Source organism: Macrobrachium nipponense, chromosome 39, assembly GCF_015104395.2.
Source record: "Macrobrachium nipponense isolate FS-2020 chromosome 39, ASM1510439v2, whole genome shotgun sequence".
NCBI lineage: Eukaryota > Metazoa > Arthropoda > Malacostraca > Decapoda > Palaemonidae > Macrobrachium > Macrobrachium nipponense.
The window spans coordinates 36,595,647-36,615,606 of NC_061099.1; the positions used below are offsets into that span (position 1 = coordinate 36,595,647).

Sequence of the window (19,960 nt, forward strand, 5' to 3'; positions counted from 1 at the left end):
TGATGACATTTGTAAAATTAGAATTGGCAGTGGCCCCTTGTGTGATGAAAAGGGACCAACGTCTATCGCTTTAGCCCCTGTAGACGCTTCCCCCTGGGTCGAGACTGGTGGGCGTGTCCCCTGACTCACTTGCTTGAGAATAGGTCTCAAGATTAAGTCGTCCGTGGAATCAAGTTTTCCAGAGTCCTCCTGATAAGGCCCCATTCTTATTCAGACTGATTCCAGCAGATTCTAGAACCCTTCTTTTGTCAGGGCATTGGCCCCTTTTCCTGTTTTGTCAGTTACTTGAGTTATCTGTCTCGCTGACTTGACTAGAAATGTATTTTGAACAGGTTGATTTTTCAGTTTTCTAATGCCTCTACTGTTTCGTATCTCTCTAGATATTGGGGCAATCTGTTGTATTTCTGATGCATCTTGAATCCAATAATCTAAATATTTCTAATTAAATCTGTAGGTCTTTATTTAATCTTTTTATTACTTGATGACGAGTCGCCAAAACATAATTCACTTAAGCTCTTTTGTTGGGTGACTGGGATTACCGTGACTTCTGCAAAACATTAGTAATTAACAATAAGGAGACACCTTTTCCACTCTAGAATCGATCGTAGCATTCTATCGGATCCAGCTGCATTGTCCCAATGCCTTCCAGGTTATCAATCAATCCAGGTGGCCTGTGACGTCACCTGCGCTTACAGAAGTAGAAATAGATTCGTGGTTTTCATGAGAGGCAGATTTTGTACCATTTTTACACTTATTCACGTCTGTTTGTTTGCGCTTAACTTCCTCGCAACAGGAAGATAAAAGTGGCTAGTTGTAAATAAGAGTTGTGTGGAACAGAATACGTATCAGTTTTGGCGTCAAGACCAAGCACTTACACCTAAGAGACAATTTAGCTCTCTAAAGAATGTTGGACCCGGTTGGTTTCGATCATCATGACATAAAATATTTATATAAAATAATGCAATTTAATATTTGTAAAAAAAGGAAAAGGCATGGTGTATATTTTTGTGTACTGTTTACCAGATATTTAGTTCTTCATACAGCATTTCTTAAGAAAATTTATACTGAATTAGCTAATGTCCTAAGCAAAGTGAACTAATTCTTTTATATCGTTGAGCCAACAATTTTTGTATACACTTCTAAGGGACTAAATCTCCAGTTTTCAATGTCACTCAGTAACGTTTGGGCTTTTGTAAACATCTTAAAAGATACCAGCATATAACCTATCTCAAAATTTCTAGGCATCACAAGATTCCCAATTTTTGTGTTGATTTTACTTAAAACGCTGTGCTGAAGAAAAAAAAAAAATTTCATTTATGATGTCCTTAATTTCTTTCATTCTCAGAGAAAGAGAGATACATAAAGTCATGCAACCCACTAAAATTTATATGCTAACAATTATGGATCATGAAGTATTAAATGTTACTTGGAAAGAATGGAGATAATCAAGCTTGGGATAAAGTAATGTACTTAATTTCCTTTTTGGCCAAAATGATCAAACAATCCTTACTTACATATCTTTTCAGACATGCATACCATACTCTGTCATTCAGAAAGTTATTCTGTATATCATTAACATAACTAAAATAAAGATTTTCAATTCACAATTTCTTACTGACTGAAAAAGAAAAAATTGTAGATATCTGCCACGCAAGCAGACCAAAGTCTTTTCACAATGTTTAGGGTACATTCTTCAAATATTTTTTTTTCAGTAATATCCTGATGGCGTTCATGGGGCTATTTATTGTGAAACTTATGGAAAAGGGACAAAATTTGGGATCCGTTGTAAGCTAAACCTTGTACAGTATATGGTCAAGAGCAAAAAATCTAAAAGTGTTGATCAACTGGTTTATTATTATATTATAATAGGGCTTAGTTTTTCCAGAGCTCCAAGTCTTTAGTTTTGGAAAAAGAGAGCGCACTTGACATCATCACCCACAGTAACAAAGGTAGTATACTTATAACTTCACTCAAACTCATAAAAAGATAGTGTAATCTTTTAAGCTCCCAAATGCATCGCTACCATCATCCTGCTTACACCCTCCTCTCAACATTAAAGGGCAAACACAATTATAGCATGCTTCGCAGTTCCTGGGTAAAAGCTTTCAGGATACTAAACTTTTTGACTAAGGAGTTATATGTTTTAGTACTTTCCAAATCAAATTCTTTGAAATTCATACCAAAAAATTAAGCTTGTGAAATTTATTATCTCACTGCCCTATGCTTATATTTGTTTAAGATTATTTTTGTCTTGCCAATGAGCAGTTAATTACACAGAGGCAGTTACCATTATTTTGTCTTGTCTTCTAATGGATTAAGATTTAAATTTTTTTTTACTGCTTATAATACTACATACTGCAAAAATGGTATGTTTAAAAAAAAGTTTTTTCCAGGACAGAAAGGGTAGAGTACTTAGTATCAAAATACATACTGTATACAGTATTGTAAAGCAGCAAGATAACATTGCATAAATCTCAAAATAAAGTACAGTAATGGGCAAAACTTATCTATAACTGATTTTTAATGAGCAGGTGGTAAGCTGACTTAGATGCAAGTTTTTTTTTTCTTTAAGGAAAACCAATTCAGCCATTCAATACTGTTAAAACACTTTTCCTCCCTCTCTCACGATCCTAAAGATAAAACTGAAACATCTTAAATTACATGTATACTATTCATTTATGAACTGGCTCTTCATGAGCTAGGTAGATACGTAGGAAACTGAACAGAATCTATAATGCCTAGAATGTTGTCTTTCGGAACCTCAATAAAAAATTTTTCATCCAAAAAAAAAAATAAACATTTGCATTACAAAATATGAAGGATAAAAAGACCTTTAAAAATTAGAGTACTAAAGATGTATTATAATTAACTCTATAGATCTTCTTAGGCAACCACCTTCCCTTCTTTACAGGGAATGGATAGAAAATAGAGAAAAGTCATGGTACTATTCTTAAGGGAGGCAGCCAGTCTCCCAATTACAAAGTTGATTTCATGCACATAAAATTGCTGGCACAAAACACAGTGCCATTGGCACTAAACAATATTTTTACACTTTATTGGCTTTTTGGTACAAGATTACCCTTTCTTTCCATGGTCAACAAGACAGCAAATCACAAATGAAAGCGCCTTAGTGAGGGTTTACACAGTAACAGTTTGGGTATTTATAAACATATACTAGGTGATGGTCAACTCTGACCACTTGGTTCACATCAACTCCCCCTCCAAGTACCCATCCATTTTTCACACGGTCACTTATCTAAATAGACCGTCTTATCCTTTGATTTTTCAGAATTTCAACTAACTCTACACATTCGAGTAAAGAAAGCTACTTACCATTAGATGATTTAAGGTCTCTATGAATAAGGGTAACTGGAGCTTGGTTGTGAAGGTAATTCATGCCACGTGCAATCTGGATGGCCCAATCGGTGAGTACTGCTGGACTTATGGATTTACGTTGTTGAAGAACACGATTTAAAGAGCCACCTCTGGCATATTCCATAACCAGGCATAGATTTGGCTCTATAAGACACACACCCTTCAGGCCTACAATGTTTTCATGTTTAAGGAGCCAAAATAATTTAGCCTCCTGTCGCACATTTTCAATTGTGACACTTATATCCTCATCTGGGTCCTGCCTTGCAGCTTTCACTGCTACTTCTAGATCCTTCCATCTTCCACGATACACTTTCCCAAAGCCCCCCACCCCAATCACCTCTTCAAGTTCCAATTCACTGAAATCAATTTCAATGGGTTCCACATCCTTGATGTTCTGGACCTCTGCCACAAAATTTGAAGGAAAGATCCCAACCTGAAATATGAAAGAAAATTTTGATTTGTAGTTGAGTATAAAAGATTTGAATAACTGCCCTGAAGTACAATAAACAATTTAAAGTACTGTGCACTCCCTCACATTATACTACATGTATATCTGAAACCTGTGCCTGGGACTACTAAAGCATACATACTACCTAACATTTCTCCCTACTGAAGATGAGTTTTTAAAGATATAAAAAGGTATCTTCCACCACAGCGGCAAAGCCACTGTACATTAATAAATTAAATTTTCATTTACAAATACGTTTTATAAATACCCTGCATATAAATCACATGCAATGCATGCAACTTTCATTTGACTACAACCATCAAAAACTTAAAACTTATTACAGTGCACACCAACTGAGAAGGTAAATTTACCCTTTCCTATCTGTACCGAGTGATGTATGTCCCTCAAGAGCGGTATAACACCCATTCTATCATCTTCATCCATATTTAAACTTTTGATTATATGCCAATCAGGGGGTCAGGAAGGAAATTAATGTAGAGCACTATATTTTCTATGTAAGAAAAATAACATCAGGAAACTTCTGTCTAGGAAAGTGAGTGCCACTGCTTCAACAGAGCTAAAGGAAACCTAGTACAAGAGATCTGTGACAGGAATGACATCATCAGGTAAGAACAGTCTTGTATGCTACATCAGTCATGTCCTCACCTTACTGAGAATGCTGGATGGCTAAGAGTTCAGGTTGTGAGTTGGTCACTGCTACCTTTCATGTGTTTTGTTAAAGAAACTCAAAATGGCATAAAGTTTGTAGGTCTGGTAGTTCGTTAAGTGCAATATGGATTAAGATCCAAAAAACTAATTGAAAATAATGCGAAAAACATCTATTAACTGCCTGTTATAGGTTACGTGATAGAAAGTAACGAAAATGGTTTTGGTTTACTGGTCACAATTAAGAAACAGAAGAAATGCTAAAACAATGTTGGTAAGGGAAAAAATGGAAGCTAAAAGGAAGATGGTAAGGGCAAAGATGAAGGTTGCAAGGAATGGAATCAGAATCTCAAAGCAGAGGTAAAGAGAAAATATTTAGGGTATGATATTGGATGTGGAAAACTTGAAAGATGTACAATGACAAAGTTTATAAATACTGAAAATGGAAAAATGAATAAAGAAATACTGGAATGATGAAAGCACTACCTTGAAAATCTTCTGAAAAAAGAAAATGAACATGAATTGGAGGAAACTGGCATAATAGAGGAATAAATAAAGAACACAACTGAAGAGGCTAACAGGGACCCTTAGAAGATAAAAAAGAGAAAATCCCCAAGACCAACTGGAATAACAAAGGAAAGAAGCAGAAAGCCAGTCTTTCAGGAGCCTAATTGAATATTTGGAAAATGATAAAGATAGAGACAGGACTAAAAGAAAGCAAAAATGGCCTTACAGTAATGGTATAGTACTAGAGGAAAATACCAGAAAAGGTACTGGAAGCAAGACCAAGCACAAATTTTAAAACTAATCATTGTCAGTTTCACTTCATGATAAAGAGATAAACAACAGAAGAAGCATTATAATGAAGCCACTACAAGAAAGTGCTTTCCCAAGAGGAAGAAATTATACCACCTATTTGTAGCTCAAGATTTGACTGAATACCAAAGGAAATGATTAACCCTTAAACGCCGACTGGATGTATTTTACGTCGACATTTTTTGTCTCTCGGGTGCCGACTGGACGTATTTTATGTCGACATACAAAAGTTTTTTTTTAAAATTTGCGGAAAAATACTTTTAGGCCTACCAGCCGAAAACTCTTAAATCACGCGCCTTGGGGGATGCTGGGAGTTCACGGATCAAGGTGTTGTTTTGTTTACAATTGTTACGCAGGCGCGCAAGCGCGAATTTCTTTCTTGCTGCACTAAAAAGTATCTGTGAAATTATTTCATCACTTTGACATAATTTTTGAACCATTTTAAATTAGCCGTTACATGGAGTATTATATATGAAAATGTGCGCATTTTTATGTAGAATACAACAATAAAATACTCATGATTGTAGCTTTTATCGGTTTTGAGATATTTTCATATAAATAACGATAAGTGCCAAAATTTCAACCTTCGGTCAAATTTGACTACCGAAATGGTCGAAAAACGCAATTGTAAGCTAAAACTCTTATATTTTAGTAATATTCAATCATTTACCTTATTTTTGCAACTAATTGGAAGTCTCTAGCACAATATTTTGATTTATGGTGAATTTATGAAAAAACTTTTTCCTTACGTCCGCGCGGTAACTCTTCCGAAAAAAATCATGCATGCGATTGTGGTAATGTTTGCGCCATTTTAAATTAGCCGTTACACAAAGTTTTATATATGAAAATATGCGCAATTTCATGCACAATACAACTAAAAATAACCCATGGTTATAGCTTTTATCAATTTTGAAATATTTTCATATAAAAAATGATGTGACAAATTTTCAACCTTCGGTCAACTTTGACTCTACCAAAATGGTCGAAAAACGCAATTGTAAGCTAAAACGCTTATATTCTAGTAATATTCAAGCATTTACCTTCATTTCGCAACAAATTGGAAGTCTCTAGCACAATATTTCGATTTATGGTGAATTTATGAAAAAAATTACATTTTCTTTACGTCTGCGCGGCAACTCTTCCGAAAAAATCATACGTGCGATTGTGGTAATGTTTGCACCATTTTAAATTAGCCTTTACATAAAGTTTTTTATATGAAAATGTGCGCAATTTCATGTAGAATACAACAAAAAATAATTGAAGGTTGTAGCTTTTCTCATTGTTGAAATATGTATTTGCATATAAATCACGATTAATAGAAAAAAAACCATGTTCGGTCAATTTTGACTCTACCGAAATGGTCGAAAAACGCAATTGTAAGCTAAAACTCTTACAGTCTAGTAATATTCAGTCATTTATCTTCACCTTGAAACAAATTCGAAGTCTCTAGCACAATATTTAGATTTATGGTGAATTTAAAAAAAAAACTTTCCTTCCCTCCGCGCGCGGATTCTCCGCCACTAATCTCTGAAATGCGTACGTCCCATTCTCGGAATATTTGCTCCGTTTCATATTAGGCATTTCATAGAGTTTTATATATATGAAAATGTGCGCAATTTCATTTAGAATAAAACAAAAAATATTTGAAGGTTGTAGCTTTTCTTATTTCCGAAATAATTGCATATAAAAAAATATATATATAAAAAAATTCGACATTCGGTCAACTTTAACTCGTCAGATATGGTCGAAAACTGGATTTGTAAGCTAATACTCTTACATTATAGTAATATTCAATAATTTGTCTTCATTTTGAAAGAAATTGGAAGTCTCTAGGACAATATTTAGATTTATGGTGAATTTTTGAAGAAAATATTTGTTTACGTCCGCGTGTTACAAATTCATGGATTATTTTGTGATAATATTTTCTCTGTGTTGCTTTTATTGTTTTACAATGTGTTATATACCAAAATGATCACAATTTAGTGTACATTACAAAAAAAAAAGTAACTTGTTACCTTTAACCGTTTTGCGCACAGCGCGATTTGAATACAATTATATATGAAATTTCGTTTTTGCGCTATCATATATCGCATTATTTATATATGATAATGATAATTTTTTTCATTTCTGATGGTTGCATACTAAACTTCAGCCAATGACAAAAAAAGGATTCAAAAGTGAACTCTTAATCTTGAAAACTAAGCGCGCTGTGATTTTTTGAAAAAAATATTTTTTCCGCTTCCGCGCTCACTCTGAAACACCTCCGGCACACGGGAGACATTTTTTTTTACCACTTCGGCGTTTAAGGGTTAAATGGGCATTATGAAGGCAGAAAGGCAAACGGATTCAGGCTATTACCATTTCTCTATCATAACACAATTCTAAATTGAAGACAGTGGCAAGTATATATCAAAAGAACTTGAAATACAAGTTGGTGTACTGAGCCCACTGCTGCTTATCACACTTATGGAAGAGCTACAAAAGCAATGCCAAAGGGGGCTGCTCCATGCAGATGACAAGTGCTACTAGCAGAATCTCAATAAGAGATGATGGAAATGTTTAAAAAGCAGATGAGTGGAATGCTAAGGAGAAAACTGAAAATAAATTACAAAGCCTATGACGACTGGAAGGGAGAAAATGAAAAGTAAAACCAGGAAAAAGGCCATAAAATTGTTGTGGGAGAGGCATGGGGGTAATCTCTAAGCTGTGTACCAAATGTGACAGATGGTATCACAAAATGTTGACCTAAATATTTAAAACATAGATGGAATACAAATTTTGAAGCCTCCAATGTATTATAAGAGGGAGAGAGAAGGGTGGGGGGAGGGGTTGTTAACAACCCTACTATGAGAGACAAGCAGGTCTTGATATGAGGTAAAGCCTTTCTGTTACATGGGGGACACAATGAACTTGGAAGCAGGAGCTGAGAGAGAAGTAGTAAAGAGCTACAGCAGCATAAATGAAATGGTAATATAGCCAGGCTACTATAGAAGAGATGACATACAATGGGCACACTGATACTCTATGATGAAAAAACATAGGTACTTAAAATGGAAAATGGAGAATTGAAAAGGTATGACAATAGAATGTTGAGATTTTGACGGGGAACTAAAATTTGTCTGTGGTGAATCACAGTGACCAACCATTGACAATGTTTTTCTTTCAATGCTTGCCATGAACTTGTTTTTCATGATGTAAATCTATGATTTAATGCAATTTAGATGATGAACGCCTGTAATTAAAACAACAAAATGAAAAGGTAAAAAATATAAAATTTGCCATTTTGCAACAGATGTCATCAGTTGGGAACAGGATAGCATCATTTGATGTCAACATCTCAATATGATGGGAAGATTGCATATATATTTCAAACAGGAATTAGTGGAAAACAAAATAAAAAACCTGGAACAAATGGCCTGACATCTCAAAGGACATGATTTGGAAACAGAAACATGATGAGAAGGGATGAGTGACTGCTCATCAGAAAAGCAATTCATAAGTAGGTAGCAAGATGAAGGCCTGTAGGGAGGAACAGAAAATATTTTGAAAGTATGACTTCTTATAATCTGTAGATGGGTGTACCATAACCTGTTACCATCACTTACATGCATTATGGGCACTGCCATACATCAGTTTTCTGGTGATATGCATGAGTTACAAACCATACAATATTGATGCTACCTATTACAAATAGACTTTTGGGTTTCTAGCATTCTTTCATATTGTTAAAAAATCCACGATAATATATTAAAAATATATTTCTATGTAAAAATAGAACAAAGACTTTCGAACACCTGAAAAGTGTTCCTTATCAGTGTAACTTTAAAATGTACTGGAGAGGATAGTTTCTTTCATATATCAAAGGTTAGGAAAACAATAAGAAGAAAATAGACTGTGAATATACATACAGGCAGTGTCCTTTGTTTTTAAGATGATCCATTAGTGGAAAAAAAAAATGTGGCTGATGCAAAATCATTATACCATTCATTCTTTTGTATATCACCATAAGCAGAAATGAAAAAATCAAATCAATAAACCCATCAACCTCATTTATGCAAGTATAACACGTATGTGTGCGATGATTTCAAGGCAAAGATTTCACGCAATTTTTTTCCCCATCAAGACTGCTTGTCAAATCAGTAAGTTTCATTCTTATTAATGAAAAATATGATCTTAGAAATTTCTTTAAATATTTTACAAGGTCTTCCTTACTTTGAAATACAAATCTCATGTCAGGCTCCATGGTAATAACAAGAAGCTCTCTTGCACAACCAATGAAAGACCATTCACCCAACAAAGGGACAGTGTTATCATCAATACCACTGATGGTTCTGGATTGGAGGATGCTGTAGAGTCATTAAAATCATCATGGCCACTATAATCAATATCATCAGTAACTTCATCTATTACTCTTGTAAAAAGAGTAGATTGTCTTTTCCAGCATTATTTGTGACTCATGCACAAATGCAAAAATGAAATATGTATCTATATCCTTTCAAGTTTCATAAAGCAATGAGTTTACCTCAGTTACAAGTTAGCATCATCCAAGAGTAAGATGCCTGATAATACTCTTAGCTCATTCTAAATACAATAGATAATGTTTTAAAACCTAATATCGATTGTAGGTAAGGCAAGCAGTAGTGAACTGAAAACTGGAATCAATCAATGTCAACGGAGGCAGTCAACAGAGTAATGATAAAACGATTTCTTTACACTTCTACAATGCAATTCATCTATGGGCTCAGATCAGGAAGGTTTAATAGGGAAAAAGAAAGTTTTAGATTTCAGTAAAAATTCAGTCAAAACAAACTTCAATTCACAGAGCAGCAGCAGTTCAAATCAAGGTCTTTCATACAATGGCTAAGCAAAAGCAAGATTTGTCTCAAACACCAGTATGATGTCTTTTTTTCAAATTCAAATGTTGTCATAACATAAATAAATCCTTCCTTTCTGTACTGGACAATCTTTTGTTCCTCTATTCATTTATGCTCACAGATAAATATCAAATGGCCAATACATACCAAACACAAACTATGCATGTGGGTATTTCAAAACCTCAAGAAACTTACCATCATATGATCAATACATTTGTCAATGAACAGAAAGCTAATGAGACCAAATCAAAGAATCTAATAATTGGCCATATGTATTTATAAGTGTACAAATGTATTTCTCATGAAGCTTCCCATAAAAAAACAGGGGCCTAAACAACCATAATTAAATATTCCTGTGACTAACCTTTCCATTGATCTTTCCTGTCCACCAGCCTTCATCTCCGGAGATCTTGACATCCTGGCTAAGGACTTCAATAATATCTCCGCGACGAAGACTGAGTTCATCATCCCCTTGTGCCTCATAGTCATAGAGACTAGTGCACACGCAGGTCTGGATCTGAGTGGTTTGTCCTGCCGTTGCCTGTAGAGGAAAATAAATAAATGAAAAGACATCCTCTTTACACTGCCATAAATCATCCAGCATACTGCAATATAGTATTACAGCTTCAAGAATGCAAAAGTTATGGTATGAGTAAATTATATGGTACCATAAGGTACTGTATATACTTGGGAAATTAATACCATCTGTTACACTTACATCCTGTAATTCATTAATTTACATCAACTTAGAATTATACAAAAACAACACTAGCTTTCTCAACAAATAAGCCCGTATTATATACTGTACTGTTCATGTTTTACACTTATTAATCTAACCTGACTTATAAATAACTACTACATGAATATATTTCATTTGACAATGTCAGTAACAAATATGTAAAGTATTAATTTCTATCAAAGAAACATAAAAATATATAAACAATTCCATATTTTCAAGATTCAACAACTAATTTGATGTGGAAGCTGATAGAAAAGGCAAACACCTGTCCTGTAAATATGTGAGAGTCCTAAGCATGGTCTCCACACTCCAAGGGTAGGGGTGTGGGATTTACCTTTAATGATTCCTCTTAGCACAAATGGTCAATATCAAATCTAGTTATAAAAAGCAAAATCAGAGCCAACTCACAGAACATTATGTAATACAAGATTGAATTTCTGACCTACTATAATCATTGTGTTCAATAAAATCTTACAAAGGTTCTGTGTTGTTTATTTCAATTTATACATTACTCCTTCAACATTCATAAAGTTCTTAAGGCCAAAATGGTTCAATGCTGAACCTAAGTCCTCATTTGCATTATACCAGCAGCTTCTATGGTACACAAAGTTATGCAAATTCCTCTCGTAAAATACTAATGCTGATCAAGAAAACAATGCTAACGTACTTAACTTTCTCGCAACCATGTTTGTCCCTTCATCTGAGTATGTACCTGAATGTTCACCCGATGAAGATGCTATAAATGCTTCTTCTGCAGTTTACCAAAATTTCTGTCTTGCTAAGAATGCAGATTGCAAGCACTTCATCATGAAAAGACACACTAAAGTCTGCTGTATCACATAAGAATATCCTGACTCATTGTGTACTTCCTGCCTTCACTCTTGCTTCAGTGGCTGCAGCCTTTCCCAAATGCCTTATAAGAGCTGTAACTGATATTATGACAAATGACAATCACCGTTAATGCTCTAATTGTGAGAGGAAGCTTGGAAAGTTTTGTAAGTTCCTTGTTTGTGACAACAAGTTGATCATGTAGACAGTACAATTTAGCTACAACCTTCCTTGCATCCAGTGTATATTTGACTATTGTTTCACAGAGATGTGCCTGAATGATCATTATCCTTCTAGTAGACTGTTCTTGAGAGCTTGTTTGGGAGTTTATGCAGTGACAGTAGTCTTGGACACAATTTTTTTCAAGAAGAATGCCAATGATAAGACTTCATGTGGTTGGACTCATCCATCACTTGGTTTACATGAATTGTGTAACGTGCCTTTTCGATCTGTTCACCAATGTGCTCTCAGACTGCAGGCCTGTACAGTAATGTTAACTCTAATGTTAACTTAGTGCTCATGGATGTTTTCCTGAATATGAAGTAAAAAAAAATTTGAGACACAGCTTCACTGAGCCCTGTGATTCACCATGTAGAACACATACATTGGTGATGGTAAATATGTATATAAAATTTGTGACTTATTTCCCAAACCACAAACCATTTTACATTACCAGTGCTATGACGAAAGCCAATTACAATAGTCATTAATACAATATTTTTGTAATGTGTTTGTCAAAAAGAAAAAAGAAATAAGGAAGAGGAAAGGAAGTGTATGTATACTGCATTTGAAGCCTGCATCTCCCTATACCAATCCTGCCAAATCTATTTTGAAGTCAAAATCATTGAGATAAGTTTTCAAAAACAAGCGACCTCATAATCTCTGAAGTAAAGCTGGAGAAAACTTATAGTTCACATATCAATAACATGACAAATTATGAATCCAACAGCAAACAACATGGCAAAAACCTAAAGAGTTCATCTTGATGGCCTATACACAAAAATTTAGTTGCCAAACAGATCTATCAATCTACCATGACACACAACTGAAGAAGGCTTAATCAAACCTTCATAAATATCTGAATTGAAAAGGCTGCAATCTTACCTCAGAATGTATCTCCCTTGGAACAGAGTGCTGTGCTCAGCCATGATCTTTTTTGTTTATTACTATCAAAGGATTTCTGGCTTATCTGAAAAAATGTTAACCAAGACAGATCAAGAATTTCCAGCTCTTATCTGCTGCTGAGGCTTATAAGCACAACATCAACACCTGGTGATAATACAGATGCCTCAAAGCCAAATTTGACATTGGTGCAATGCTCAGCCATTTTGGGTTTCTTGATGCCATCTCAGGGACTATATAAAATAACAGTTCACACTCTTATAGAGGAGGTGTACGCTAATGTTAAAGCACTCACTCACTAGTCAATTTTTGCCGACACATCAATTAAAACTTTCACATACAGTCCCTGGCTTTCATATTTGATATGAAACATGTTAGTAAAATAGAAAAAACTAATGAGGTGGCTATGAACTACAACAAACTGCATTCTTTTCACATGGATCAAAGTCACCCTAGAGAAAATGCTAGCCCACTTTGTCTGATGACAAGAGCCTTTTGTATCCTGTGGCAGATAAAGCAAATGACCTCAGCTCACCCCATTTGCCATGAACTGAAACCTTGTTTTCAGAGAGATGATTCCAGAACCCTCAGAGACAAGAAACCCTTCTAATGCTTGACTACAGATTAGAAAGTTCCCTTACAAGCTATCTAAGAATTGCTACCTATTTACAACTAGTACTAATGAGTTCCCAAGTTTTTAATTTGCATATCCACATTAGGATCTCTCCTATGCTGTTGTTCCCCAACCTGATCTTCAGTTGCAGAATCACTTATCATTTTCTTATTCCAGATTTCTGTACTATTACTCTCTGGCACCACTGTTCAGTTTGTTCAAGTGGTATACACTGGCAAATTTTTCATAATTCTAACCACCCTTTGTATTTAGATCTTTCAATCTTAAGCTTTTTGGCTTTCATGTTTTGAAATTGAGTACCACACAGTTTTCTACAAGTTTTGTTCCAAATGAAACCATTTAATGGAATGCAATCTTAATTCTACAGTTAAATCACTGGAACTTCTTATAGCTTGGTTAACAATAACAATAATATTAAATGTGCATGTTTCAATCATGATATGTACAAAAATTTTATATATACTTACCAAGTAATTACATAGCTATAGTTTCAACTTGCACAGCAACTTAAATTTTGAAATTTGCCTTTTTTTAGTGTAGGCGACCAGCTCCGCCCACTTTTGGGGACAAATAGCTACAACAAAGCTGAAGAGCTCAATTCCTTAGTGCCTTATGTCCATGAGAGGGGAGGAGGGAGGGCTCTGATTCTGTAATTACTTGGTAAGTACTATGTATGAAATATGTATGAAACTTAATCTTATCATAACATTTCATACAAAACTTTAACAAGAAATTACATAGCTGAATCCCACATTGACAGCAGGTGTGATACAGGAACATATTCTACTACAAAACCTTCAGTAAGGAGAGCTGCTTAGGCTGCGGGAGAAGGTTCGTGATGCAGAACTTCGTCTGACGAAATTGGTGAAGGAGACAAGAATGAAGGCGCCTTTGTTACTGCAGGCGCTTTCTGCAAAAGGCCAAAAATGCCAGAGTTGGCAATGGATGGGTGCAGGAAAACCTGAAGCAGACAGCTGAGGTGGCACAACCGGGCACCCGGAAGGGGGCGCCAAATGTACTGGACATGACGCTGGTGGCTCGGGAGAAGCAGATGGGCATTCTATGAACGACAGGCACTTACAAGAGCTAAAACAGGTGCTTTGGTGCCAAATACTGGCACTCTTCCGCAACATGAAGACTGGGAGCTATGCTCAGATTCCTTGAACTGCTTACAGGTAAGTGGAGAAGAGCAATCTGCATCCACATTGACTGAGTGGCTCTTCAAAGGCTGAGACTTGTCCATAGAGCACTGCTGGGGCCTCTTGTCTGGACTGGAATCCGTAAAACGAGAGGATAACCGATGTACTACATCCACCTAGACGCCTTTCCAACGGATGCCTGTTGAAGCCTGAGACTGGACAACAGGCTTAACTAAGGAGATGACTACCTGTGGGCTACACTGACCTCCCTGGGACTTTCAGTATGGCCCTCCCATGTTTAGGGGTCTGACAGGGACCTTCATCTAGGAGCATTGGTGGGACGAGAAGCCACCTCCTCCATTAATGGACAACCCTAATTGGGTCACATTATTCACAATAAGACAGTATTTTTGATCTGGCAGTGGGATTGGGGTCAGCAGCATGGGAGCCAGGTAGTAGTAGGTGATACAGTCAGAGGGCTGGTGATGGGAGAAAAGAACATTACAGGAGAAGATATAAAAAGCATATCGGCTTCACCCACTTAGGTGTAGACTCTATACTAGCTAGAGTCCTATTTTTGGCTCTAGCAGCCGCCTTCCTTTTCCTGTCAGTCTTGCCTTGCTGCCTCTCCTGCAACAACAAGTACGTACTAGATGCACTAGAGTGACATATTTAGTGAAATCATGTCTTAAATCAGTGAAAAACAGGTATTAAAAAACCCTAAACTATCTCTAAATAGCACAAAGGCTACCAAAAGCAAGAATACTACAGCAATCTGGAGAAATATACAACCATACTATGTGGAATTCCAAATTAATGCAGAAACGAATTGAGCTCTTCAGCTTTGTTGTACCTATTCTTCCCTGAAAGTGGGTGGGGATAGTGACCTACACTCAAAGAGTAGAAGCGCTAACACAAATTTCAAAACTTATGCTGCCATGCGAGTTGAAACTAAACTGTAGCTATGTACTAATTACTTAATAAGTTACTTATATGAAATCTGCACATTATGATATCGTGAAACATAGTAGTACACTACAATGGTTATTTAGTTAATAATAAAAGTAGAGCTAATGTGTAAGTGCATTATATAATAATGGCTTGTTCTGTAGTACTGTATTGCATTCTATGTGCTCTTCACTTTTCACACAATTACAGTTGCAGAGTTTATGTACAGCTTAATTTCGTAAGTCACCTTCAGGTACATAGTGAAGGCAGATGCTACTTTTAATTACTATAATATTATGGTTAAAAGGCAAGGATATTCCTATACAGTAGTGGATGTCTACAGTGAGAGAGCATTACAGCATAAATCATATACCTATTATCCTGTACAGTAAAAACCTAAGTTGTGGATGCATTATACCCCATTTGACATCGTGGTGGTGTCAAAGCGAACCACTACTGTTATATAATGGTTAAACAAAAATGAAGACTCATCAGCTTCCATGTAAGTTAAAACTAGTTATCCTCAAGTGTTAAATGTGTATATATACAGTAACAGCCTCTGTTAACAGTCAAGTCTCTGAAATTGATAATTTCCTTTAACTTCCAACAACCATCATAGCATAGGCAGCCAAGGGACAGCCCATAAGATGTGTAAACCGCAAGACCACTAGATAAGGTTAATTAATACTTCAGACTAAGAATTTAACCCTACATTAGCACGCAACAAGTTTAATGATTTAGAGAAATAGCTTCATAACTTATTCTATTTTGAGACACTGGTCTCGATAACCTCAGCTAAAATTATAAACAGAGTAGCCCTGGTTGTTAAAGAAACCTAAGATCTAGTTCAAACTGCAAACTAGCTATTTAGCAGGCTAAGCAGGCAGAGTCAGAGCCCCAAGTCTGGTGGCTAGCCTTGTTGGTTTGGCATATTAACCTAAGATTACCTACCCTACCATTAAATGGCAACCACTGCAAAAGCCTTATCAGTCAATAACTGACTTCACAAGCTTCTGAAGTTGTGTAATGTAGAAAAACAAGGCTCCATTTCTCAAACACCAAAAGTTATCCTAACAAATTTCCTAGAATTTGCTTACCACAGGTAGTAAAGGTTAATATACTTAATTCATCACCAACATTGAATTCGATATCATATATGGTCATTTTAGCATTTCTTCCATAAGGTATACGAGGACAAACAATAAACTATTTATCAATAAAGGTATGAAAAATTGCATCATGCTGTATTTCCCGTTATAGTTTCAAGTGTTCTGTTACTCATATGTTATGCATGGTTACAACATTAGGATGATTTGTGTGTTCTTAATTAATTTACATTTATGACTTGTGATGTTATGGCTTGGGTTAAGTGAGAGGATCCTGAAACAATTTCCAAAAATCTATTAACCTAAAAATCAGTGATAAAACACCAGCCTCTCATTTAAGGTCCAATAGAAGGTCCATGACTTCTTATAGAGCAAGGTAACATCACACAGCTTGCTGTGTTATGAGACATAATTACCATTTTGTTAACTAGAATGTAGTTCTCGTATATATATATATAGTCATCATCAGGTCTGTGACAAATCAGGTTTGATTTCCTTTGTCTTCAATCATTTAACATATAACATTTCCATCAATAATCTAAAGCAGGGGAATATTTTCTTTTTATTTTGGAAAGATATAAGTATTTCTTTACTAGTTGGATGTGTTACCTATGGTTATAACCCTAGATATTTACTGGACCATTACAAGCTTTGGATAAACCAACATAACTCTATTCCAACCTTACTAGTTTATGAAGATTTTTTTATGAAACAAATTTGTGCTTTGTACTAAAAACAATAAAGCTATACCATCTAGTATTATTTGGTGGGAACCATAATTGAATTTTATGAGAAATAAAATTCTTACAAATCAGCTTGGATTTGCACAGCTGATATTTAATTGTCTACTTATGAGCAAATTGATTCTAAATGTGGAATATAATAAGGTTTATTTGTACCCAACACAATAAATAACCAAGGTAAGCTATGCCAGGAGGCTCAACTTATTGATAACCACGGTGATCTAGGTCAGATTAGGGTGGTCCTAGTCTCTAGCATTGGTTAGATTAGATGAAGTTGCACTGAGACAGCCAATTAACCTGTTCCAGTGAGGAAAAGCCAAGGCAGGTAAGGATCTAGTACCCTCTGTAGGTAAAGTTAGGAACGGGTCAGTTACAACACATCTCTGTAACTATCCTAGCTATATATTTACATAATCTATAAATTGTTGGGTGAGCTGACAGTTCTATGATATTTCTATGGCTGACTGTGATAGGCCATATGAATTTCCTACCTTTCTGACAAAAGCACTAAGCCTACTCTCGTTTTTTACATTCCTCCGGACCACGAACATCTAGCTGGATGATAGGATCTGGGCTATAGGGGTTTCCACAAAACCTATTTCTAAGCACATTAGATAATGTAAAAATAAATTATTTATCTTAAATCTAAAGACACTAGAATTCATGCAGATTTACCAAATACTAAATTAAAAGTACATTTTAAAATTTTCATAAGTTGTACTCAACCTGAAGGTTTAATTTTAGCTTATCTGCAAACTGGAGGATCCAGGGGCATGTCCCCCCCTTGAAATATAATAACAAAAGTAATAATAGAGATTTTTATAACAACATAAACGAGAAATACAAAACTTGGAAAAAATTATATACAAATTGGATCGAGTGCATATCCACAGATTGCTGATTTTCTTGTTGTGTGCTGTTGGTAAGAACGTAGCAGAACGGTGCTTCATGCCTTATCCACATATTTAAATATTCTTGGCAAGCTCATTTGTTCTGGCAAGAAGTACTGTTTTGCTGTGCGCGCTAGCCTCAGGGTTAAGATCAAGTGGATACTTAGATAGGAGCTGTAACTGTGTACCACAGATATGCAAACTACTCTACAGATCTACGATAGAAATTAAAAATTTAGAAAAAAAATAATAAAAATATAATAATAGTGGATTTGGTATTTCCTGATAGAACAGATGATTGCTGTCCATTTCATAATTTCTACTTAGTGTATATACCTAGGCTATATGGGTATATAATATGGCTAGGTATATAATTTATACCTATATTTTCTGGGTCCTCTACTGTATCTGTATGATGTCCAATTTAACCACAGCGTAAAACAGTAAACTATACATTCTAATTGAAAACGAAACCCAAAAAATTACTTAGTACTGTGTATAATGTGCATACTTAATAAATATTTAGTACATTCTATTTTGTCGGTTTCTTTTTCAATCTTCAGAAGAAAACTGAAAGAAGTTTTTGTTTGGTTCTACATTCTAATGTTAAATCTCTTGACTATAGTAGGTAGATCAGGCTATTTCCTAGGTAGGCTACTTGGCCATACTAAATGACAGGTAGTGCTGACCTGTGGAGGAGGAGGATTGGACAGAGGGTGCTGGTTGGTGGGAACACTCGTCGCAGGAACACCCGTCGTAGGTTTGCGGCAGCGGTAGTTATCGCCATTCTCCAGAGCTGCCTTCTTCCGCTTGTTCTCCATGGGGCCAGTAGGCACTACTGGAGACATCGGTGTTGAGCGGTAAGCCTGTGATAGAGTACCCAAGCCTTCACCGCAGCAGCGCACATTCCGCTACGTGGAATACCCATTAAGGATCGAAATGCAGTCGGCCAGCTCGAAAAAGACGTCGGGGTTCCGGGTTAACTGGGCATTAGGGTGAAGCCCGTGACAAGCGATGCATAGGGTACTTCTACTCCCTATTTTGGGTAGGAAAACGGTACTGGCCCACTTCAAGGGGGAAATTCTCGCTTTATTCGACTGACCTGGATCTCAGGTCAGGTCGGGAGGGCACACAAGGCCCCTAGGAAGAAGGGTCGGCAGGGGGCTTCGGGACCCTTTTTCTAGCCTCCGAGGGGTGCTGTGGGCCAAGTCACTTCGGGATAGCCTAGCCCACCTGCAGGCCAGAGGCGATTGGCATGAATTTCGGGGGCACTTCTGCACTCAGGGCCCAAAAAATGGCCTAGACCCCAGTGCGTGTAGGGGTCATGATGAGATCAGATGGTGGAGGGAATACTACCACCTACATACATACACGAGCACACTCTTAGCCCACCTGTCTCTTCCCCATCTTCACTATCAATTATTATCTCACCTATTTCTTTCTCTCTTACTATTCACTATGTATTTAAACATCAATCATTCTCGAAGAGATTGCCTGACAAACTCAAACACCGACGCAATATTTCACAGATAAATGGAGGTATAAACAAAAGAATCGATAAAAACATGAAGAGAAATTTGACACATCTTAACGTATCACCCTCCAGAGCTTCACTACCGCCATTTTCTTCAT

At 36.1% G+C, this 19,960-nt stretch overlaps 1 protein-coding gene across 1 annotated transcript in view; it reads right to left on the bottom strand.

Moving 5' to 3' along the window:
• LOC135210301 (mitogen-activated protein kinase kinase kinase 9-like) overlaps positions 1–19,960 on the bottom strand; it is a 172,276-nt gene extending 152,316 nt beyond the window's left edge. The window contains 3 exon segments of the mRNA XM_064243184.1: positions 3,334–3,808; positions 10,544–10,720; positions 19,018–19,960. Coding sequence (XP_064099254.1) covers positions 3,334–3,808; positions 10,544–10,720; positions 19,018–19,176 — 811 coding nt within the window. The 5' untranslated portion in view covers positions 19,177–19,960.